This window comes from Corylus avellana, chromosome 10 (genome assembly GCF_965113065.1).
Source record: "Corylus avellana chromosome 10, dhCorAvel1.hap1.2, whole genome shotgun sequence".
Classification (NCBI taxonomy): domain Eukaryota; kingdom Viridiplantae; phylum Streptophyta; class Magnoliopsida; order Fagales; family Betulaceae; genus Corylus; species Corylus avellana.
Window position 1 is genome coordinate 1,068,260 of NC_142499.1, and position 24,595 is coordinate 1,092,854.

Below are 24,595 nucleotides of genomic sequence, written 5' to 3' on the forward strand. Positions count from 1 at the left end.
ATCATATTTTTATAGATTTAATGATGTATATTTTAACATGTTGTGGTGTTACTTGATTTCTCAAGTCAATTCAGTGGGGCCGAGCACCACTTTTTCCTTGTTGAATTGGACCAATTGGTTTTGTAAAACTTTCTACTTCTTCAAAATCCTTAATTTTAATTTCGTGCATGACACGTTATTTAAATTTGTTAAATGAAATATCACTATGTACACTATTAAATCCAATAATATAAAATTTAGGCCTTAAATCCTGAGACAAGAAAAAAAAAGGCAAAACTCAAAAGAACAAATAATTAAACGAAAACCGAACGCTTGCAGGCTGTGGGGTTCGAACCCACGCGCACTTATGTGCAGCAGATCTTAAGTCTGCCCCCTTAACCTCTCGGGCAAACCTGCACTAGTTGTTAACGTATTGTAACTATAATACTTAAAGATATATTTAACAAAATAAACAGGGAGAACACGCCTGCTACAGAGATATAAAAAACCCTAGATGGATGAGAGTCAGAGTTGATCTGTTCATTGTTGATCAGAAGAAAGTCCAAGAAGCGAAAAAATGGCGGAGCACCTGGCGTCGATATTTGGGACGGAGAAGGACAGGGTGAACTGCCCGTTCTACTTCAAGATCGGGGCGTGCAGGCACGGGGACAGGTGCTCGCGGCTGCACACGAAGCCGACGATCAGCCCCACGCTGTGCCTCTCCAACATGTACCAGCGGCCGGACATGCTCACTCCCCAGGCTCAGCCCAACCCCAACCTCGACCCGACCCACATCCAGGAGCACTTCGAAGACTTCTACCAGGACCTCTTCGACGAGCTCTCCAAGTACGGCCACATCGAGAGCCTCAACATCTGCGACAACCTCGCCGACCACATGGTCTCTCTCTCTCTCTCTCTCTCTCTCTCTCTCTCTCTCTCTCTCTCTCTCTCTCTCTCTCTCTTTTTGAATTCTTGAAAAAGGATCTTTTGTGTCTCTGCACTTGCAGGTGGGTAATGTGTACGTGCAGTTCAGAGAGGAAGAAGACGCTGCGAATGCGCTTCGGAATCTGACCGGAAGGTTTTACTCAGGTGAGGCTCTTTTTTCCCCCCTTTTGGTATTTGTGTGTATAGAATCAGATTGCTCTGTATAAAGTAGCGAATGTATCAGCTTAATTTGTGCACAAATTGGATTGCTCAAGTCTTCGACTTTGACTGGATTTGGAAGTTTTTTATGCATCAATTTTCTTCAAGATCATTAATTGTGCCAGTAAGCCGTAATCGGCGAAAGAGATCTAACAATTAATCAGTGGCTTTTGGTCGATAATCAATGGCTTGTGGGACGAGGGCATTGGGACTTCTCAGCTATAAGCACTATTAAGTTGCTTCCATGATTGAGTTGTATTCTGTGAGTTTGTAGATTCCGGAAAGATCTTGAAATTTATAGACTTTCCTTGGTTCAATACTTCAATCTTTAAGGTTTCTCACCAGGTTTTGTTTTCTATTGGTTTTTATGATTGATCGAATTTTCATGGACTATAATGGTTGGTTTGGAAGTGGTATTCCATAGTGATTTGTTGTGTCAATTTTTTTTTTTTGGCCAATTTTTTTAAATTTGTTAGTATCTGAAATTCCTCAATTCCCTATAGGATCTTTCAAGATTTTCACTTATGCAATTACAAGCTGCAGCCTCACATCTTTACATTTTAATAGATCCTATAGGGACAAATTGTTTGTGCACTTTCTCACCAACAGAAATAAACATTCTAGATCACATCCCGCAATGGCATGTAAATTGAGTTGTCTCCTGTTGGCACTGCTGTTATCATTAATTACATCCAGCTCCCCTACTTGCTTTTGCTGTTTCTGGTCCATTAGTAGTACTGTAAGTAGAAATAATATTGTTACTCTTATTGGCATGAAGATATCATTTTGACAATTTTATATGTCAATATGTACCAGGGCGTCCCATCATTGTTGACTTCTCTCCAGTCACAGATTTTCGTGAAGCTACATGTAGACAGTATGAGGAAAACGTATGCAATCGAGGTGGCTACTGCAACTTCATGCATCTGAAAAAGATAAGCAAGTGAGTTATCTTTTTGGTGTAATGATTTTTTAACTTCTAAGTATCTTGGCTATGTCTCTTATTGATTTTCTGGCTTATGCATTTGTTCTTTAAATTTTAGGGAGTTGAGGAGGAAATTGTTTGGGAGAAACCGACGAAGGCGTAGCCGCAGTCGAAGCAGGAGTCGCAGTCCTGTTAGGTTTCGTGGTTATGAGGATCATTCACGTGGTGGTGGTGGTGGTGGTCGTGGTTTTGGTAGAGGTGGTGGTCGTGGTTATGGTAGAAGGGATGATGACAGAGATTTCCGCTACCATGATAGGGGTAGGAGGCCTAGAAGCCGCAGTCCTGGACGTAGAGCAGAGCGAAGTAGAAGCCCTGGGGGAAGGAGGAATAGGAGTCCGGTCAGGGAAAGTAGTGCCGAAAGAAGGGCTAAGATTGAGCAATGGAATAGGGAAAAGGAACAGGGGGACTCTGGTCTCAAGAATAATGAGGGAAACTTTGATGATGATGGGAATGGCTTTGCAGTGAACAGTGATGAGTATGAGGACCCTGAGCAGCAGCAGCAGCAACAGCATGGTCGATACAGTAACTAGAGCAATCGGACTTTTCTGGTTTGTTCCAGTGCTCTTTTTTCAGATTGATAAGCATTTTTGTTTTCTTGGACATAGAAAAGTGCATTGCTTTTCTCACTAAGACAGCCCATTTAGAAAATATAGCTTACTACCCATTTCCACTGTGCAGGTGGAGTACAGGTTCTCTGTCATGTGTTATTGAAATTAAAATTCTATTTTTAAAATTTATTCTCCCCCCTTCTAGGATGAAAAGCAAAAAGAACTGAATGGGTAAAAAAGACAAAAAAACAAAAAAAAACTATAGAACTACAATTTGGTGCTGCAATGCATGTATACGCTTTAAATTTCACTTCCAATCTTAATCAGGTAATTGCATTCATTTTCTTTCTAGTCATGTTCTCTTTTCATTGTTCTCAAGTTAAATAGCAGTTTATGCATATTTATGTAATTGCAAAGTGATTTCCCCTCAGGTTTCAAATCATTTTTTCCCACTTGAAAAATCATTTGCTATATCAGTATTTATTTATGCAAAGGAAAAACTTTTGTTGGCAAGTGTTTTATTGTCAAAATGAGGGAGAGCTTATATAAATCGAAATAGTTTCTGGAGCAAAGTGGAAGGCACTTTTGAAGCACTTTCTTTCACCCACCCGCTTAAGGAATTTTTTTTTTCTTCTTTTGTTGGAACATATTTAACTCTTTAAAGAGAAAATTTCAGCAGTTCAAATAACACGATGTTCAGATTTTTCTACTTTATGGCTCAAAATTAAGTATGTTATCAATGTTGAGATGAGATGCTTTTTAACCCACCTAGGTTCCACATGCCAACCAAAAACCAAACGGGGATTGAGGTATTGAATCTTCGTCCACCCAATTTTGCTGTGAAAGTTGTGATCTTACCTACTTTATAAGTTTTGCAGGTTCAGGTGTTCCTGCTTCCCAGGATCGCGCCTCGATTTTCAGGCAGCTTACTTTGATATTTGTATACAGGTTGGCTGTCATTGTCTGCGGAGCATGTGTGTAGGATCTGATGTGTATGTTGTGAAAGCTTGGCCGAATCCCCTGGAGCTTCTCAAGGGAGAACAGATTTAGTTAATATAGGACTTTAGAAGCAGCAGGGATTTTAATTTCAAGTTTGGAATATCCATCTGGCATAATGGTTTGGTTGTTCGAATATATTGTTGAACTCTTCTACTTGACACTATGTTGTTAACCATAAGTATTAGTTTGCCAATTTGAGTTTTCTGTTAAATTTTGTCTAAGTCCAGTATTTGGAAGGCTTTAGAGAATGAGATGGTGGTTGGATAGCAGAGTTGCAACCGAAGAAAGCCAGCAATGGTTATGTTGTTTCTAGAGTACTGTTGGAAACTACGTTTTTATTCCACTCCACATTTGTTTCACAATACTCAAGTAAATTGTCATGTTGGCGTTGTGGGATAGTGGAATAAAAATGTAGTTTTTAACAAGTGACAGACTCAAAGACTGAAGTTGATATTACATGAGTAATATTTACTTTTATATCATCACCATCTTATATGTGTCAGATATAGTTAGTTCTTACCAAAAAAAAAAAAAAAAAAAGAGACCCAAAGATGTGCTTATTGGCACATTATCAAGTGGGATAATGGTAAAGATAAAAGCGTGGTTTTTAGTAACATTTTTCTGTAGTCTTTCTTGGCTGGATTATTGCCACAGGTCTCGATTCAACACACCCAAACCACCGCCAGAACGCCGAAGGCGTCTAACATAAATTGCCCACCTGCCAACTCTCCAGCAGCCTATTCAGCAAGTTTCTGGACGGCTTCCTTGCAAAATTAGTTCAGGTTATGGAAAGTCTTCCAATATGGAATTTATAGCACCTATGTGTTCATTTATTTTGAAAAAGAGAAATGCTAAAGGCCCAACTTTTTTGTCCAACAAAAGTCAAACTTTTAACTTTTATTTTTTTTCTAAAAAAAGCAAAATGAAAAATGGAAAAAATGTCTGAAGCAACCCTATCTATTTTTGGCCTTTCTTTTATTTAGTATTTTTTTAAAAATGAAAAATAGTATTTTTCTTCATAATAATGACATTTTCTTTAAAAAAATGACATTATTATGAAAAAAATACCATTTTTCATTTTTTAAAAAATACCAAATAAAAGAAAGACAAAAAATAGATAGGGTTGCTTTAAACATTTTTTTCATTTTTTATTTTATTTTATTTTTTAAAAATAAATAAGACAAAAATTGGACTTTTGTTGGGCAAAAAAGTTGGGTCCCTATCATTCCTCTTTGAAAAATCAACCTTCGGGGGGAACTTGTACAAGACACAGACACAGCCGTCCTCATCAAGGATGGCTGAAGAAACCCACGCCGAAGTCAGTCTAATGAGCTTGGCTAGTTGGCTTAGTAAGTGGATTCCGAGCTCGTTCTCGCGATCAAGCTATTAACACATACAATATATAAGTAGTATTTCATCTCATAAGCTTCAAAGCTAGCAATCAGACATCCTATACTGCGAGACTACTTTAATTGGAGAACCATCAACTGAGAACTGTAAAATCTAAGTACTACATATAAAGAGCATTTCTGTCTATGTTCTTATCAAGCATGAAGCAAACATTGCTAGTATTAACATCCGACAATGGTTGATGCCCCATGTGTCTAAAGCCGGAACCTGACACTCAACAACCATGGAATCATGATCGTAAACCTGAAGAGCATCTTTTGGACAGTATATAAAACTAGATAATGTTATTCATCATACTTTTGTCCTACTTTTATCTGACATTGCTGATGTGGCATTGCTAATCAACCATTCTCGAATTATTATTATTATTTTTTTTCAAACAAAGATTGATTCAAGTTTACCAGTGCCACATCAACAAGGTGGGATAGTAGTGTGCTGTATAACATTTCTCATTAAACTAACATACAAAAAGATTACTGCACAACTAATGGGTTGAACAACCATTCATCAAGAAACTGAGACAATTATGACACTCAATCCTGAATGAGATTGCAACAGAACACGGTCAAAGTTACTATCAATGAACTCCAACAAAGTTGGCCAAAGTATTAAAACAACATACTAAACTACTCCTTCCACTCACATTTTACTAAACCTAACTTGGTCTTTCTAATTCATCCCAAAAGGAACATGCTCACCAAATAGTACTATGGTGCCATTCATTTCCCAGCACCGTGTTTTGCCTTTGTATGCGACTGCAAGCCGGTTTCCGAGCTGAATGACCTGCTAGAGCAATTTATATGGGTGCTATCCTATCAAGTAAGAGCAATGTCAAAAGTCAGAAGACAGAAAATTACCTGTTACATGATTTACAAGGGAATGCTCCACCTGGTTTTGGAGTCTGTTTTGTCCCAGCCTGCTTTGAAGGGTGAGGAGTTGCCACATGGCCAACAGCTTTGTTGCCATCTGCAGCAATGAAGCAGAATATATACCACAACCATCGGCAACATCAGACAATAATTCCAGACTAAATCTTGTGCAGATATGAAAATTATATACATCTAGAATCTTACCTAAATTATGATAAATAATACACTTTCATTAAAACCATTGAACCTACAAACAGATCCTATGTGCTGCTTCATTACTAATTGCTCATGAAAAAAAGAAACTCACCAGTCTTCTCAGGAGTAATAAATTTTGCTTTCTTATCGGGAACAGGTGTTTTTTTGGGAGCTTCAACAGGTCTCTTCTTGCTTGCTTCAGCCTTCAATTTAACAAAACATATGTACATATTTAGCAGTGACAATGAACCAAGAGAAAATGAAAAGTTCAATGGCGTGTTTTTACCTTTGATGGGATCTCTTCATCCTCGTCTTCGCTGCTGCCCTCATCTTCACTACTGTCATCACTTTCACCAGTTTCCTGCACACCATTCACCATAGGCTGAGCAACAAAACCACCAACCAGTATTCCCATAACTTTCAACAACCACCAGGAAAAGTTTGTAATATAATATTTAAACAAGTAAATTTAGTAACACCATTTAGCTGGCATGGAATCTTCACTAATCATGACTTTGATGCGATTGAGATCTACAAGTTGTAAAAGATAAACTGCATATACAATTAAGGATCCGTTTGTTACGGCGTCCATATTTTCTAGTTTTTGGTGCGACCAAAAATAATAGTCAAACTGAAAATGTTTTTGGTTTGACTATAAAAGCTTTAGTTTCAGAAAATGATTTTCATTTTTAAATTTCATAAACCATTTTTCAAGTTTGAGTTTTTCCTTCTCAATTTGCTAGAACCAACGCCAGAAGTTGCCATAAGACGCTGACCGTTTTCTGCCATCACTCATTTTCCGTACGAGCCAAACACAGAAAAAAAAAATTTAGGAAATCAATTTTGTTGAAAATAGAAAATATTTTCCGTCGAAACAAACGAAGCCTAAGCCTATATCACTAGTTATGTTTGGGAAACGTCATGCATAATCTTGCACATGCCAAAAGAAAACTCATGACTACATGCAAAAATATGTATAAGAAAGAAACATCAATGTAGTATGAATATATCATTTATCACTTTCCCGTCAATGAACAGAATAGATGAGCAACACAGTTTCAGATATCAAGAAGAAAGACATTACTTGTGTGCAAGGTCAGACATGTAATAAAGCACAACAGATGCTAAGTGAACGTACAACCAGAAGTTCGTTAACTTTCATACACATTTAATAGTTTTGTGGTCTGTTCTGTTGTTCTGCAGATCATGGACTTCATGCAAAATACAAATAATTTAACCCCAAAAATTTCCAGGTATATCAAGAGATTACATAGATGAAAACATATTCAACACTGACCAGGGGAACAACAAATTTTCATTAGAAGAAGGAAAAAAAAAAAAAAGAAGAAGAAGAAGAAGAAGAAGAAACACTTAATAATAATGAGTTTCAAAAGAAATAAATCATGTCTAACTAATCGATATTAACCCGTGCTTAAATAAAACTATTGATTGGTAGAGTTGAATCTAGACGATATTACCTAAAAGTAATGTTAAATACCAAATTTTTATCCCACAAAACCGACGTGGCAATCACAAGCAACCTTGGGACTATTTTTATTGTTTTAATAATGACTGATCTAAAAGTTAGTCTGGACTACCACGTTATCTTTGTTAGATAATTGTCAGATAAAAATGTGGTTTTTAGCATTACTCCAATACATAGTTAAAATAGTAAAAATCAATCGTTGATACCATATAAATCCTGGTTACTTCCCAAAGGAGATTCCCGTAAGTTCTTCTCAACAATGGAAAAAATAATTATCACGAAATTGTAGTGGCAATACCTATGCCATTATACAAGCCAAAAGATCTCCACTTTTTAACAGTTATAGAAACTTAGAAAGGACTGAACTATCCATAAAGAAAATTTCATGTATATGTCAAGTTGTAAGTATGCTACGTCTACCAAGTCAATGCAGCATAACAATCTTCAGCTGATAACCCCAGAACTACTTTCAACGATACCAAATAAAGTTACCAGAAAGTAAGTTTATTAATTTGCATCAGTTGCCAACACGCAAGGGATAGGAGATTTAACAAGGAGGAATACATATTCCTATCAAATAGATCAGAATACCTAAGCTTCACTTACATCATCTTCATTAGATGAATCCTCATCCGAAGTTGTATCCTTATCCACATCTTCATCCGCATCTTCAGCTTTATTTGGTTCCACAATCTTCACCTGTTTAGCTGAAGTACCACCAGGCTTTGAAGCTTGTACAGCTTGTAACTCAGATTTTTCTACATCAGAAGGAACAAAACAAATCAGATGCACAAGACTCTTAAAAATTTGAAAAATGAAGTGGGTGTTGCCTACCACTATGATGGGGGATGACAGGCAAATCCTCCTCTGAATCAAAGTCTGTATCAAAGTAACCATCAGATTTTGAAAGTAACAAACATGTGTAAGCATAGAGAATGAAATGAAATAACAGTGAAATACTAGAGCAGTGACTCACCAGAAGATTCATCTGTGATGATAATACCAACAGCAGTCAAGGAGATGCATATAATTACAAGATAACAAAGTGATTAAAGCAGCTAGATATTTTGGGAATAAATAGATTGAAGGAAACATTCAAAGAGAAGAGGACGTAACAGGATATTCTTTAGGTGCATAATAAGCTCTAAATCCAGCGCAGTAGACACTTCCACTTTTCCAGTTATGGGATAACTCAAATTTCTTTTCAAACATCAGATCAAAAGATATCTGGGGGAATTTCTCATAAGAAAGTGTTCCAAGAACAAGCTTCTGCTCATCAACTTTTACAAACAGGCAGATGCTTTCATTTCCTTTGTCCTTAACCTCTCCAAGACAGGCCTGCAGTGTAATGATATACTTTAAATGCTTATATCACAAACCTGCTAATACACACAAAAATTTAATTGAACAATCAAATATTAAAGATTATCGATTGTAACCTGTGTAAGACGCAATACCGAACCATCACCAGGATCCACCTCAAGGGGCTCTCCACTTTTGACCTCAACACCTGGACATTGGATAACATAGCAAAATTATAAATAATGGCTTATGCAGAACAAAGAATGCCAAAGCCACACTTGTATCAATTTGTAGGATGAAATCAGAACAGTATGGTGCATGTACACATCATCCACGCCAGAGCACAATAGACAAACAAACACAAAACCTTTAAATTACAATTCCCAAGTATACATTAAACAAAAATAAAGGACTGCTTTCGATCATTCTATTCCTAATCTATTTGAAAATAATTAGCTACTACAAAGAAAAGATTAAAAAATCAATCAAAGTAATATAAACGCTAACGCAAAGCCTACGCAGTAGATGTAAAGGCAATTGAAATGCAGAAAACAAGTTTATTTAAAATTTAAAAAAAAAAAAAAAAAAAAAAAAAAAAAAAAACCCTGCTTTTACGCAGAGTTTAATAAAATTAAAAGCAGATCATAAACCACAGCACATTTTCCTCTACGAGTATAAAACACTATAATTCATGTATAGGATACTATTATCTCACCTATCGCAAATATCTAACACAACCAAACGAAACAAAACTCTACATATACACATTCAGAGTTTATTTTTCACTTACTTTCTAGCCAAGCAAACAAGGGAAACTAACTTTACAGGACCAAAATAGTCAACAAGGGACATACAGAACCTACAGTTTCTAAGAAATCAAAGCCATAAACAAACGGAAAATCAGACCATATAAACCCTAACTGTCTGTATGGTTTCCGAGAAGTCCAGTAAAACGAAAGAAAAACAAAAATCGTCCGAGCCAAACGCTAGCAACAGGCTATGGATCGGTCCAGTAAACGGATTTTCTTTCTCAAGCATCAAACTAGTGATAAACTCATTAGCACCAAAACCGTGTGTTTCCGCACCATTTTCCCGTAGTTTCTCGGAAATCAAACGGCCAAAGAAGTCCCGAAAATCAGAAGGCACAACATTGCATTACATGAAACAAGATGGAAATTCCGACGTATGAGATTACAAAATCCTAACAACAAGGCGATATGAACGGACGGAAAAAGAGAGAGAGAGAGAGAGTACCCCAAAACTCCATTTGCGACAGTTGAATCTTGAAAGCGAGAGTCTGCAGTGCAGAGAGGAATGGTGGTTTTCCAATAGGCTGTGCCGCTGTAGAGAAAGCCAATGGAATTGTTTTGGGCTTCCATGTTGGCGCAGGGTGCTTATATATGAGGAGGACGCGTGGCCAAGAGCGCTGATTTTGTGTTACGCGCACTACGGTATGACGAGCAGGCTTGGAGACCGCCACGTAAATAAATTGTAAAATCATTTTTCAATCCGGACGGCCCGGATATCATTGGATCAAAAATGGCCAGTCCTTCGGAAAAAGTCCAGCCAAATGCTCACGAGTCTCAGACAGCCAGGGCCCAAATGACCCAATGACCCAACGGTCTCTGATCCGAATACGTTCTCACTCAAATACGACCCCCTACAATCGATTTTCTTATGGCCAGCTCACTCAGCCGCTTACTTACGCCAGGCAACTATGAACTATCTTTGATAGTTTGTTTCGTTGGTGAAGGTCCTTCTTGGTTGGCTTTTTTTTTTTTTTTGAAGGAATATATAGATATTCATTGATTCAAAAAGATCCAAAGAAGATCACACATGAAGAAGAGATTGTTCCCTTCTTACAATGTCACCAATACTTGATGGGGTATTCCCCAACCAAGTAGAGAAAATGACATGGGTGGTAGCCAATTTTGCAAGCACATGCGCAGCATTATTGGCGTCCCTCAAAACATGTAAAAATCTAGCATTCTCTACACCACGTAGCTCTAATTTTATACCTTCTATGAACTGTCCATAGCTACTAAAACACGGCCCTTTTGAGTCAATCGTCTTGATAACTTGCATGGCATCACCTTCGAAGAGAACGTTACCAAAACTCATTTCTTTACTAAAGAGGACGGCATGCAAAGCAGCCATGGATTCTGCTGTAATGGGATCTGTTATAGCTTCATGGGTTATACTGCGTGCAGCCAAAAATTTTCCCGTCGAGTCCCTTGCAATGAGACCCAGCCCAACTCTCTTTTCCTTCACATTCACCGCCGCATCCCAGTTCATCTTCACCAACAGAATTCAAGAAATCATACAAGGCTAAATCAACTATTATTCTAAACACTTAAAATCGATAGAAAAATAATAAATGTAATCATTTTAATAAAGTATAGTTATATCACAACAATTATTTCGTACATTAGATTTTAAACTCTTTACGTATTCTATGTGAGGTACTCATGGATTGGAGACTATGCTTGGGGTATATGGACACGTTGAAACTCAGTCTTCCATGGGGGTGTATTCACTCACCCTGATCAAGTTGTGCGTGATGCTGAGAGGGTATTGTTGCAATTTAAACAAGCACAGGTACAAGCAAGGGGATTGCGAACACAATGGCGTTGCTAAGATTGTGATCAAATGGATCAACCCCCCACATGGTTGTTTTAAATCTAACTGGGATGTGGCCCTCAATCTAAAGAACAAACGCATGGGGTTGAAGTGATAGTTAGAGATCACTTGGGGGTGATCAATGTTGCTCTTAGTCAAACAGTTGAGGCTTGTCCGAAACCAATGATAGCAGAGGCAATGGTGGCCTTAAGGGCAGTGAAATTTTGTCGTGACCTGGGTGTGCAAGATACAATTTTCGAAGGAGGATTCCAAAATAGTAGTATAGACCATTAATGGGTTAAAGGCACAATGGAGCCGTTACAGGCAAATTGTGGATGATATCAAAGGGGTATTACATGGTTTTCCGAGATGGGAGATTGGGCACATCAAAAGGCTAGGAGGGCCAACTCAGCAGCACATGGACCGGCAAAGGTTGCTACTAAGGAGCCCACGGATCAAATATGGATGGAAGAAATCCCTAGTAGTGTTTTTGACATTTACCCCTAGAACAATTTGCTATTTTTGTTTATAGTTTTATGCTCTAGAATTTCGTTTGAATGAAATAAGAGATGATTTGATTAAAAAAAAAATCTCCCTTCAAATTAGCTCTAAAATAGTAAAATTTATTAATTACAAACATTTTCATCCTTCTAGAATTAGGCGTATAGACTCGTGAGTCGTGTGCTATACATCATATATCTTCGAATGTGAGTGTAAATGAGTAAAAAATTTTATGTATTAATGTATATAATATAATATATATTATTTTTTTAGATAAATTTTAAACTTCATTCATAGTCATGAAAACTATAGCTTGTTACTCTAACTGCACAATGTCAAGAATACAATTAAAAATCTCTTCAATCTAAAATATATCTATGACTTGTTTGATTAAACTATGTGCAACATAACTTACTTCTCGTCTAATGTGGCTTATCTGCCAACGTTGCATCATATTCAATTCCCCAAGCGTATCCTCTCCAGTCTCCACAATTGATAAGAGTAAATGGTTACTTCAAAATATATATATATATATATAGTAAATGGTTAATATAATTTATAATATAATTTACTTTGCTCTTTTGAGAACGCGACTTTGTATAGGTAGAGTTGGCCCAAAGAGCTACTAGCAATCACCCCGATTTGCAGCGAAACTGATTGGGCTCCATAGGATCCTATCATGGCCCATTGCATTGTGCTTTATCTCTTGATGACTGATTGACGGCAAAGGAGTCAGTGATTGACTACCCATTCAATACATCGTCCTTCGTTCCTTCATGACCGGCTTGACCGCACTTGTATTATTATTATTATTTTTTTTTAATTAAAAAAAAAGTATGCCGGAGAGATTAATTGTAGTTATTTTATTTAAGCGTAACTATAGTAGCACTTATTCGCTGGGAGCCGCACAGGAGGGCATAGACAGTGAGAACCGCATGCGCTTCCTTAAGTTCGACTGAGTCATAGCCTGATACATAGCCTGACCCCACCAAGGCATCAATGGAAACCAAAATAACTAATACTAATCAGGTATGTGTGGAGATTCTTAATTGCGGAGATTCGAACCTACACCTTAATATATGCCTAACCATTTTGAAAATTTTCTTAGGTCATTGAACCACCACCCTTTACGGTTTGCTTGATAGTTGAGGAAGCTTTTTTCATAATTTCATTTGCTTTGTTTTGACAAATGCACAGAAACAAAGGGAAAGGAAAATGTTATGGGGCTAAACAAATGAACTTAGAAAAAATTTTAAACTAACGTCGCAAAGGTTTTTAAATTAAAAAAATGCAATTCTCTCTTTCTTATCTGCCATTCACGGTTTGCCACGTCAATTTTAAAAAAAAATTGACTTCATTTATTTGGCTTCCTAACACTCCCCTAAATGAGTAAATGAGGTAGTGAGGGTGGCAGCTTTTGTCATCCTTGTCTCTTTAAACTTTTATCTAAGGCTACTTGTCCGGCATTGTAGAATTAGGCATATACACCGGTGAGTCGTGTGCTATATATACCTCTGAATGTGAGTGTAAATGAGTAATTTTTTTAAAAAATAAAAAAAATAAAATAATATAATTTTTGTTTAGAGAAATTTTAAACTTCATTCATAATCATGCTTGTTATTGTAACAATACAATGTCAAGAATACAATTAGAAATCTCTTAAATTCAAACTACATCTATGACTTTGTCTAATTGGCTATTGCTTATTTAGTTAAATTATATGTGCAGCATAATTTGCTTCTTGTCTAGTGTGGCCAATCTACCAACGTTGCATCATATTCAGTACTCCACCTGCATCCTCTCAGCTACTAAGAGTCGATGGTTAGTATAATTTACTTTGCTCTTTTGACTCTTGAGGTTGTGATATATGATAGATTTTGAAAGTTAAAAGTCTTTACATACACGAATTTTGTTTATATAATTTATGATAAAATATTCAGATTGACAAATTTCATTTAATTACTTTAAATTGAATATTCATTTCCCTCTTTTTCCTGTTATGATTTAGAAATCTTGTATGTTATATTATCTCTGCATCTTCAGGTTACATAAGAACAAATATCCTTTAAATTCAGAGGTTTTTTTTTTTTTTTTTAACTTAATATATTAAACTGATATGAGTTATATATGCGAGATTCAAAATCACTTATATTTTCCACAAAGGCAAGTTTTATTAGAAATATTGGGCTTGTTTGCCAACGGCCCAAAAACAATTTTTATCTAGTTATATTATTTATCTCAAAATTAACTCTTAACATTCTTATTTTTTACATCACATCAATCATTTTTTATTGCTATTTAAATAAAAAAATCACAACAACCTTTTTTTTAATTTTTTTTTTTTTTTTTTCATATAAAACATTATTATTATTATTTTCTCACAAATATACTTTCTTTCTTTCTTTTTTAAATCCAATGGCAAACATAGCCATTTGTCTTTTAATATAATCCCATTATAAAATGTGTCGTCAAATCTACACCGGACGTGTAGGAAAGTTTTATGAACAACCCAATGACGAGGTGCCAAAAAAGGATGACTAGTGACTACGCATCAGATCATAGCGGTTCTTATCAAACGCAACAGCCATTTGAAGTTTAGAAACGCCCGAGGGGTACCGTTCGGAGTCATATGCAGCAGCTCAAAGTCAGCCCCATATAGCACACAGCAGTGAGTAGACCCAGTAGTGTGTAGCACTGCTATTCCCTCAGAGGAAATTCATCAAACACAGGAAACATGGATCTGGGTTTTCTTCTCCACGCCCTCATTCCGTCATGGAACTCGGTGAGTACCTTTACTTCGTATCAATCACCACAAGTTCCTAAAATCCCCAATCGACCCATTAGTTATCTAATGATTTTCTCATAATTTGGGCAATCAGGTTGCTATCCTAGCCACATTCTTCGCGTACTTGGCCATTGTCGGATCTATACTACCTGGGAAAGTTGTTCCCGGTGTGATCTTACAAGACGGTAGCCGTCTTCACTATCGCTGCAACGGTCTGTGCTTATATTTATATGCCTTTAGTTCAGTGTATCACTTTTCTTTTCTTTTTTGTAGGTCTGAGAATTTGAGGCTCAACATGGTTCTTTATGTTTTTTTTTTTTTTTTTTTGCTTTCTTTCCCTAATGAAGGTTTGCTGTCACTTCTTGTGCTGGTTGGGCTTCTTGGGATTGGTGCAAAGATGGATTACATATCACCCACTGTATGTGTTCACTTTATGTCAACAGTTTTCCATTTTCTTTTTCATTTAAGGCTAGCTTCCGATTTGTTCACATCTCTTTTAGGACTGTATGTATTTGAATAGGCTCTGGAACATGCATTTGAATTACCTAGCTTCCCAGAATGGGCAGAAATTCTGAATATGTAGTGTCATATGAGAAACTTTTGCTGAACTCTATATCAAATTAAAATATTGCGGGGAAAAAAGAAAGAAGAAACGCCCAAAATCCATGCTGGAAAATGAAATGTATCCTGGGCGCATCCTACTTCCAAATAACAATGAGGTTGTCAAGCAGTCTTCTCCCCCCCAACCCCCACCATAATCTTCTAGTGATACGCTGGTTGCCTGGATGTACTCAGATAAATTCGATGTGAGGAAACCACTATTGATACGTTGTAGTGTGTAGTTTTGAATGCTTTCGCAGGGTTTTGTTTTGTTTTTTCATCTTCCCTGATGCCAGTTATACAAATATGGAGATTAAAGTAATGGAAGTTTCGACATGTTGCAAATGTGGATGTTAACATTCTAATAATGTTTGCAGGCAATATCAGACAGAGGACTTGAGCTGCTATCAGCAACTTTTGTGTTCAGTTTTCTTGTAAGCTACAATTGAGATTTTTTCTACTCAGTGGTTATTGAGATATAACTTTGTCATTTTCAACTTATCACAAAACCATGCATCTAAATTGAAGTGCATGCCAACTCTTATGTCTTAACATTATTCTCCAAAATGAAACTTGCCTCATTGAAGCTCAGAGACTCCATCTGATAAGCTTTTCTAAAGTTGTTGAACTTTACTTCTTAAATCTTTGACTATGTTGGTTCGTCTCTTGTGGAAGATCTTTAGATATATGGGACCATTACAACAACACACACTATTAACCCCAAAGACAGATTTGATACCAAATTATTCGAATGCGGGAAATCCCTTTGGCACTTGAAGCTATATAGTGCAAAAGAATGGTAGATAATCTTGCTTCATGTTTCAGCATTCAGGATTTTGCTGCATATTTTGTTTCTAAACTGATGAATGTTTCATAGTCCTATTTATATGTGATGTCCTTTCAAGACTAGTTTCTGACTGCCAGCTGTAGTTCATACAAGTTTACTATTTGGCTATAAGCTACATTTTTCTTTCTTTCTGATCAGTTCATGTATTTGCTAACCTTTCTTATATTTTCAATGTTAGGTGACCTTGGTACTCTATGCTGCTGGCTGCAAGTCAAGCAATCAGGGTTCTTCCCTGAAACCTCATTTCACAGGGAATCTAATACAGGACTGGTACTTGTGCAACCACTTCTATCGTGTGCCAAATTATATCCATTTTAGGTGGAATATTAAAATAGGCTCGAGTTCTACTTATGTAGGAAATAGAATCTGGGCTACTAATGTACATGAAAAATTTCCTGCCCATCATTTTAGCTTTCTCTTACCTGCAATCAAAGAATGTATGTACATTTTCCCCTGTTAACAAAGACCATATGTTACTAAAAATTGAATGTATTAATTTTCATGGAGGCGTGCTAAACCTACAAAACCCACACTCTTATCCTAATCCCAAGCTATAGTATCCTCTACATGGTTATTCAATCAAAATGACTACCTGGTCGTTTCAGCCCATGCAGAATAATGCTCCTCCTGAAAGGCTTTGATCCAATTCAGAACTGTTGAGTCCCTTTTTTGCAATAGCAACTAAAAGTTAAATTACTTAACCCCAAAAAAAGAGAGAAAGTTAAATACCACACGTGTGAGATCAATGGGTAATGCCAGTTTACCATTTTTCCATAGACTAGTTATTTTGTATATTTTTTAGATATTTAAATAATGAAAACACGAGTGGCTCGGTTCTAACCCTTTGGTATTGCTTGATGAGGAACTGCCCATTGAGTTTTGTTTTAATTGCAACATACCCCCCCCCCCCCCCCCAACGATTGAGACACATGACCCCCCAAAAACCAAATCAGTGATTGAGAACTTTACACTTGGTTATATATTTCTGTTGTTCTTTAATGACAATTGGTCAACTCTCAAGGTTGTTTGCTTCATCCCTTGGAGAACACATTTTGAGCAATTATCTTGACAGTGCTATCCTTTATGTCATTTAATAGGTGGTTTGGAATTCAGCTGAATCCCCAGTTTTTGGGCATCGACCTCAAGTATGTGATCCGGTTCTCATTTTTTCTGGACATATTCTTCTATGTTTGTGAATAAGAATCTTAGTTTATACCTACGACTTTCACTTTTGTTGTGACTTCTATTCTCCACATACAATGGTTCTCTGTCTTTCCTGCGCACTCAAGGATTGGGCCTCTTCTCTTTTCTTGCAAGCATGTCACTTCATAATTCCTGATCAGTTCATGATAATATTTCAATTTAATCTCCTTGTCAACATCATGAGTAGGATGACTTAATTTATTTGGCATTATCATTGCTTGTCAACCTAACATTTTAGGTTACTGATTGATTTGATGAAGTAATATAATCTGGCATTGTTATAGTCTACATATTTCTTTTAACATGTTGAATTCTCCTGTAGATTTTTCTTTGTCAGAGCTGGAATGATGGGCTGGCTACTTATCAACCTATCAGTTCTAGCAAGAAGCATTCAAGATGCCACTGTGAGCCGATCGATGATCCTGTACCAGCTTTTCTGTGTGGTAATCTTGTGATGCTATCACTGCTATGTTATACTTTGTTAATATTTTTTTCAGTTCCTTTTATTTGGACATTATATGTAATTGCTGAATATTCTGTTTACATCTTTGTTGCAGTTATATATCCTAGACTACTTTGTTTATGAGGAATACATGACCTCCACGTAAGTTTAGTACCATGTCTCTGCAGCAAGTTCATTCCACAATGTAGTTTTCTCCTGTGTCAAATTTTGGCCTTATATTTATCTAGAAGTATCTCCTGTTCAGCATAATTTGTCTTCAATTGCTCGTCCTTTTCTGACAGTAATATGCCCCAAATAAATCTGATCATAAATCAAAAGTAGGAATTGCCATCCTTGACCGTGGTTCCAAATGCTCTTGTTGTTCTCGCAGATAACATAACATTATCATTAAGGCGAAACCCTAGTTGTAGTGATGGGGAGATCTAGAATATCTGCTGGACCAGATCCTCTCGATAACTCAATGTAGATTATAACTAAGAGTTTTCCAAGTGGTTAACTTTTAGCTGCTGAAAATTTGTCAATAAATGTGCATGAGTTGAATATGGTGCCAATATGAGGAGGTAATGGGAGGTCTTCAGGTGGGAAAAGTTCCCATACACTGCAGTGGTGATCATACCCTAACCTATTATAGTGCCTCCTTGTATGGGTGCTTCCATTCCTCTTGCTGGCATGTCCAGAAAAATCTATTTGATGTTTTGTTCATAAGTTAAACCACCTAGGATTTACCTTTGAAAATTACCTAATTCGAGTGCAAACATAATGTCTAAAGCCAAGATTGAACCTATAAATGCTTACTTCAGCCCACCTTGTATGCGTCCTTTGTGGTTCATTTGAGATTTTATCAGGATATGGAATTTTCATGGTCTGGCTATATTTACCCCTATAGTTAACTTCTCCATGCTTTTATTATCTCTGACAAGATATTGGTTGTCATTTTTTCTCATGCACCTTCGTTATTCTTTTATTTCTATTAAAACCTAATATTTCTATTCTCAATGATATTATTCAGTTATCTGCCTGCATTTCCGTCGTATTTTTAATGAATTATTTTAAAAATATTAATTTGGTATTCATATATCATTTACTTAACATATTTAACCTTTGCACATGTGATTGTCTTTTATAGATGGGACATAATTGCTGAAAGGTTGGGCTTCATGTTGGTCTTTGGAGATCTAGTGTGGATTCCTTTCACTTTTAGCATTCAGGCATGTGAACATGAACTGAAGCTAAGTTAATATGGAAGATTTTTGTTGTGTTTATATATACACAGACATTTGCTACATTTGGTTAAACCAGTGATTGCTTTTGAACTCATGACTGACCATTGTTAAAACTACCAAGTATTAGACAGACTTGGTCCAAATTCTGCATGAGAATGGTTTATTTCCATTTTTTTATCACAACTCTTGTAAGCATGATTTGTCTAGCAATAAGTGGTCCAGCATCCATTCACAGTTTGAGGTGGTAATTTGAGGAGAATATGTTAACTTTTCCCAACTTTTTTTTTATTTCTATTCAAGTTTTAAGCACACAACAACGTTTGCCCACATTCACATTTTCATTAGATGCACCTGTAATCACGAAGATCATTTAAATACTACTAGTTTGTATGTACCAACCATCTTTGCTTTTGTTATAGGGTTGGTGGCTTTTGAGTAACAAGGCAGAGCTTACGACTGCTGCTGTAATAGCCAATTGCTTTGTTTTTTTGATGGGGTAACTTCCTTTTGATCTATGCTAGAGGCTTGGGGAACTATAACCTGATTTTTTTAAAGAACAATTACTAAAATTGCACTCCTTATAATCGTGCAGGTATCTGGTATTTAGAGGAGCTAACAAGCAAAAACACATATTCAAAAAGAATCCCAAGGCGCTCATATGGGGTATGCCTCCAAAGGTCATTGGGGGGAAGTTGCTTGCTTCCGGTTTTTGGTAAGACTGCTGTCTGATCAAATCTCTTGTCATCATCATGTACTTTTCTTCCCACCATGATTATCATCGTCATTTTTATTATCATTCATTCCAATTAATAGAAATAAAAATTATTGAAAATAAATGACAAGTTCTTTGAATGATTTGATGCATTTGTAATTTTTAGATTGATAAGGTCTAACCACTTACTAAAAAAAAGGGTCTAACCAGAATTTTGAAATGGGGACAATATGGATACAGATGCGGCATGATGAAGTTGTAATAACTGACCTCTCAATAAACACAATCCATAACCAGTCTGTCAACCGATTTTGAAAACCTAAGGTGAATGTGACTAGAAATCATCTGTTCCCGAAAATGTTTGGGTAGGAGGAGCATCTGAAGGAATGTGCCTGGATATCTCCTGATGACTGAACGTTGTTATATGCATATTATGATATTGAAGTGGATGATTTTATAGGCGATATGTTTCTCTATACAGTAAGGCAGCGTTTCTCAGCTACAACCCTGAGCTGCTATTGGATTGTTGCAGATTGTATGTTGTGTGCCTATTGCTCCATATAATGATTCATAGCTTCTGATTGCGACCCTGACCTGTGCATCAATTTCACAGCAAATAATTGCAACCTTCCAAGCTAATATTTCCCCCTTGTTTATGATATGTAGTAGGGTTGGGAGATGGGGTGAAGGGTTTTGTTTATTTTGATTAACCATAACCATAAATCAAGTAAAAAACTGTAGTCTATTTGTAGCTAGTTCAGGAATCGTTAAGTAGCATCACCATTGTCTCCTATGCGTGGTATCACTTTTAGCTAGAAGGTAGCGAATTATCTCTGTAGCTCAGTCCTCCTTTGTTCCGCCCCTTAGAGTACAGGAGTGGAGGGAGGTACAAAGAAAATTACTGCGCATCACATAACACCAAATACTACACTATTGTATAATGTTTTAAGACTAATGTTACACCTACAAGTTTTTTACAACTTGCTGATACGTGTCGGCATTGCAATCACATCAACAACTAATTTTTTTTATTTTTTTAACACCCTCCATGACATAAGTCAATAAATTGTAAAAGAGTCGTAAATCTAGCATTTTTCATTTGTTAAATAGCGTCATGGACATTTCGATGATGCATCATCTCTTAAAAGTCCTTAACATTGCAATTATTATTTTTTTTACAGGGGAGTTGCAAGGCACTGTAATTACCTTGGGGACTTGTTACTGGCTCTATCCTTCAGTTTACCTTGTGGGATAAGGTACTTCCTGATTCCTTTGTGGTGTTTATTCAGTAAAGAATTCCATTCTGAGATTTCTTTCATTTTGCAGTTCCCCAATTCCATACTTTTACCCCATTTATCTTCTTATTCTGCTAATTTGGAGAGAAAGGAGGGATGAAGCTCGCTGTGCCCTTAAATACAAAGAAGTCTGGGCAGAATACTGTAAACTTGTTCCATGGAGAATATTACCTTACTTCTATTAGAAACTAGGCTTTGACGAAGATTGAAACTGGTGATCTCTGTTTCACGAGGTGTAATTCCTAATGTAATTGAGCTATTTCTTGAGTTAAGACCTCTGGCATTCTTTTTTGTACTCTTATCTTTGGTTGAATTCTTCTTGGGTTAATGGTCGACGTTTGGGCGCGAGAAACATCATTCTGCAATTATGTAATGATTGTTATGCCCAACCCCAAAAATTGAGTATATTTTCCCTCTATTTTTTTGGGCACAAAAATGGCATTCTGCACTATGCATAAGGATGGTTTTGGCCCAAAATTGGGTATGGGACAAAAACGTCATTTTACAATATGAATAATGACTGTTATGCCCTGAAAGTACTTCCTGCAATCTCTTGGGGGCAAGACTGTCATTCTAGATTATGAGCAGATAAATGATATACACTACAACAATATTTCACAAATACCCCGACTTGGTAGGGTGCAGTAGTTCTTGGATCAACCTTTCTTAAAAAAAATATCAATGTTTACTAAACTCTGCTACATCATAGTAAAATATTTGTGAAATATTAGTGTTTTATATAAATATTTGTGAAATATTAGAGTTTTATATAGCATTACTTTTTTGTGCAATGATGCTTTTGCCCCTTGAAAAATGAGCATACTTCCGTCTACATTTGGGGGTAAATTTCTCATTCTGAACTACATGTAAATATGTAATGACTGTTATGCCTAACTTCTTGCAATCCTTGGGACCAAAACCATCATTTAAGACGGAAAATGTTGCTTCAACAGTTATTTACAGGTATGTGTTAGCGTGTCATTGGAGGTGAATCACATGTTGACGTGTGCCAGCAAATTGTAAAAGCGTATCATTACTCTTCTTGACAATTCTAATGACGTTTTTGCCCTGAAAAAAGTAGTATACTTTGGTACTCTGCCACATTTAGGGACAAAAACGTCATTCTCTAGCATGTGTAATGACTGTTATGACCCAAAAAAATGAGAACGCGACTTTGTCCAAGTAGAGTTGGCCCAAAGAGCTACTTGTAATCACCTTGATTTGAGTGAAACTGATTGGGCTCCATAAGATCCTATCAGGGCCCATTGCATTGTGCTTTATCTCTTGATTAGGGGTGGACAGATTAACCGTTACTGTTTAACCAGCTGTCTACCGGCTTCGACTGAACTGATATTAACCATAACCGTTTAACCGATATTCTTATCGGTTAAAAATTTTGTACCGAAATTCTTATCGATTCGGTTCGGTCCGGTTAATCATTTGTTATCGGTTAACTGTTTTAACCGATAAGAACCGGTATGGGGGAAGGCTAGTAACAAAACTAGTCTAGTTCAGTTGGTAGGGAACTAGAGCACAAGGCTCAAATTCTCATGGTCGTCCCTATAGACTCTTTCTTCTTCTTCTGTTTTTCTTTCTTTTCCTTCTCACCATTTCTTTTCCCAATTCCCAAGCCACATATTTCTTTTTTTATTTCTTTCTTTCTTTCTTTTCTTTCTTCCTCATTGTTTTTCTTTATTTTCCTTCTCTTCCCAATTCCCACACCACATATTTCTTTTCTTTTCTTTCTTTATTTTTTTCCTCCTCCTCCTCCCACGCAGCAGACTCTTTCTTTCTCATTGTTTTTCTTTCTTTTCCTTCTCACCATTGAAGGAGAATGGGTTTCTTCCCTATTTTTTTTTTTCTCTTTCTAGTTCTCGCAACATCCACCCCCATCTGTTCTCACATACGTCTCTTTTAGCATCAAAGATTCAATTCAAGTAAGAGTTTTTGCCTTTTGATGCTTGGGGGTTAGAGAAGTAAAGAACACTGAAGAATGTGAGATTTATAATCGGTTAACCGGTTTAACCGAACCGTTTAACCATGTACCGTTATAACCGATAATTTCGGTTAAAATTCTTATCGGTTAAGAAATCATTTAACTGAAAATTATCGGTTAATAACCAATAAGTGCTAAAACTGGACCGTTTTGACTGATACTCACCTTACTCTTGATGACTGATTGACGGCAAAGGAGTCCGTGCTTGACTTCGCATTCAATGCATCCAAGGGTCCGTTCATGCATGCTTGACCGCACTTGCGCCTTTTTTTGTTTTTTTAGCTTGGTAGTTGAGGAAGCTTTTTTTCATAATTTCATTTGCTTTGTTTTGCGCATTTGTCAAATGCATAGACAAAATGAGTAAAGGAGGTGGTGAGAGTGGCAGCTTTTGTCATCTTTGTCTCTTCAAACTTTTATCTATGGCTTCTTGTCCTGCATTGTGCAGTAAAAGAAGCAAGCACTGTATCAACGAGTGGAGAGAGAAAGAATGCAGATTTCTGCACTTAAGGTGTTGGAATAGTTAGCAATTGAACCATTTTTATAGAGATAGGGTATTAGGGTTGTAGGACTTATTTGTCCCGGATAGATGAGGGGTTACTTAGAACAAGTGATCGGTAATTGGATATTTGCTAGCAATTTAAACATCTTGAGGTTCTTACACTGTAATTAGAGTTTATGAACTTTTTGAGAGGTTTGTGATTTTTCATGTACTCCTTTTGACTTCAAAACCATTTTATGCGGCCCTTTTGAGAGGACTAGACTATTTATTTAGCTCATTTTCTACGTTGTTCTGTTTACTTGCACTATTAATTTTCGTGTTGAGGTTTGTTGTAACCTGTAGGAGAGCCCACCCCACTCTTTTTCGGTTTTTTTTTTTTTTATCAATTATTCCCTTTTTCCTATTTGATTTTCTTTTTCTAAAAAAAAAAATAAAAAAATCTTGAATGCCAGAAATCCGGATTTAGAAGAGGAGGACAAAAAAAATTGCAGGCCTTGATGGATGTACAATTGAGTGGTCCCTCCAATAATACATATGATAAGATAAGATGGGATAGTTGTGGGCTCAATTCGAGGGACACCTCCTATAATAATCTCTAAGAGGAAGAGGAAGGAACAAGTAAAATTGCAGGAGAGTTGTGAGAGAGACTTTTTGTCCAAATAAGGGAGCTTTGGCCGTGCAGGATGATTGGTCAGATGACTCAGATGGGCTCCTTAATTGAATAGGAAAGTTCTCTCTCATATATCCGTATCAGAAAGCAAGACTAATAGTAAGATTCTCAATTGCATGAAATCTTGGTCCCATAGGATTTAGATCAGGCACATTTTTTGTTTAAATTTTGGTATATCAATTATTCTCGTATTTGGAAGCATTCTCAACTTCTTTCTCGTCATTTCTCTGTTTAGGATCAATAGTAATAGTGTGAAGAATCTCCTA

General features: G+C 36.6%; 4 protein-coding genes and 1 non-coding gene across 8 annotated transcripts; 2 read left to right on the plus strand and 3 right to left on the minus strand.

Moving 5' to 3' along the window:
- Positions 1–313: 313 nt before the first annotated feature.
- On the minus strand, positions 314–396 carry TRNAL-UAA (transfer RNA leucine (anticodon UAA)). Its single transcript has one exon. It is a non-coding gene; the product is annotated as a tRNA-Leu (tRNA).
- A 98-nt stretch (positions 397–494) lies between these two features.
- Positions 495–3,868, plus strand: LOC132191943 (splicing factor U2af small subunit B). Of its 3 annotated transcripts, none has more exons than XM_059607082.2 (5): positions 495–877; positions 987–1,068; positions 1,939–2,065; positions 2,166–2,655; positions 2,786–3,868. In XM_059607082.2, exons 1-4 carry the CDS (start codon positions 557–559, stop codon positions 2,635–2,637), a joined length of 1,002 nt encoding a protein of 333 aa, XP_059463065.1. In that variant the 5' UTR covers positions 495–556; the 3' UTR covers positions 2,638–2,655; positions 2,786–3,868. The 3 variants fall into 3 exon arrangements, with proteins under 3 accessions (XP_059463065.1, XP_059463066.1, XP_059463063.1); XM_059607083.2 differs by having other exon boundaries at positions 3,534–3,868; XM_059607080.2 differs by having other exon boundaries at positions 496–877; positions 3,604–3,868.
- Positions 3,869–5,531: 1,663 nt separating this feature from the next.
- Positions 5,532–10,268, minus strand: HD2C (histone deacetylase 2C). Its single transcript, XM_088511010.1, has 9 exons — positions 10,171–10,268; positions 9,054–9,124; positions 8,723–8,952; positions 8,449–8,489; positions 8,221–8,372; positions 6,415–6,489; positions 6,241–6,331; positions 5,922–6,030; positions 5,532–5,847 (listed from the first exon to the last, which is right to left on the minus strand). The coding sequence occupies exons 1-9, from the start codon at positions 10,181–10,183 to the stop codon at positions 5,784–5,786; spliced, it is 846 nt and encodes a 281-aa protein (XP_088367136.1). The 5' UTR covers positions 10,184–10,268; the 3' UTR covers positions 5,532–5,783.
- Positions 10,269–10,746: 478 nt separating this feature from the next.
- On the minus strand, positions 10,747–11,211 carry LOC148583221 (uncharacterized). The gene has a single exon (XM_088511023.1). The coding sequence runs from the start codon at positions 11,209–11,211 to the stop codon at positions 10,747–10,749; it is 465 nt and encodes a 154-aa protein (XP_088367149.1).
- Positions 11,212–14,555: 3,344 nt separating this feature from the next.
- On the plus strand, positions 14,556–21,569 carry FK (Ergosterol biosynthesis ERG4/ERG24 family). Of its 2 annotated transcripts, XM_059572175.2 has the most exons (13): positions 14,557–14,818; positions 14,916–15,033; positions 15,169–15,239; positions 15,799–15,855; positions 16,447–16,538; positions 17,366–17,413; positions 17,794–17,914; positions 18,029–18,075; positions 19,061–19,142; positions 19,577–19,653; positions 19,750–19,869; positions 21,051–21,125; positions 21,196–21,569. In XM_059572175.2, exons 1-13 carry the CDS (start codon positions 14,771–14,773, stop codon positions 21,347–21,349), a joined length of 1,110 nt encoding a protein of 369 aa, XP_059428158.2. In that variant the 5' UTR covers positions 14,557–14,770; the 3' UTR covers positions 21,350–21,569. The 2 variants fall into 2 exon arrangements, with proteins under 2 accessions (XP_059428159.2, XP_059428158.2); XM_059572176.2 differs by lacking the exon at positions 15,799–15,855 and having other exon boundaries at positions 14,556–14,818.
- The last annotated feature ends 3,026 nt before the right edge of the window (positions 21,570–24,595 follow it).

Coding starts and splice junctions, on each gene's coding strand:
- LOC132191943 (XM_059607082.2), top strand. CDS start 557: ATGGCGGAGCACCTGGCGTCGATATTTGGGACGGAGAAGGACAGGGTG. Junction 878..986: donor ACAACCTCGCCGACCACATG/GTCTCTCTCTCT, acceptor CTGCACTTGCAG/GTGGGTAATGTGTACGTGCA. Junction 2,066..2,165: donor CATCTGAAAAAGATAAGCAA/GTGAGTTATCTT, acceptor TTTAAATTTTAG/GGAGTTGAGGAGGAAATTGT.
- HD2C (XM_088511010.1), bottom strand. Junction 6,490..8,220: donor ATTCATCTAATGAAGATGAT/GTAAGTGAAGCT, acceptor AATGGTGTGCAG/GAAACTGGTGAAAGTGATGA. Junction 6,031..6,240: donor TATTACTCCTGAGAAGACTG/GTGAGTTTCTTT, acceptor TCATTGCTGCAG/ATGGCAACAAAGCTGTTGGC.
- LOC148583221 (XM_088511023.1), bottom strand. CDS start 11,211: ATGAACTGGGATGCGGCGGTGAATGTGAAGGAAAAGAGAGTTGGGCTG.
- FK (XM_059572175.2), top strand. CDS start 14,771: ATGGATCTGGGTTTTCTTCTCCACGCCCTCATTCCGTCATGGAACTCG. Junction 15,856..16,446: donor CTTTTGTGTTCAGTTTTCTT/GTAAGCTACAAT, acceptor TTTCAATGTTAG/GTGACCTTGGTACTCTATGC. Junction 21,126..21,195: donor AGTTTACCTTGTGGGATAAG/GTACTTCCTGAT, acceptor TTCATTTTGCAG/TTCCCCAATTCCATACTTTT.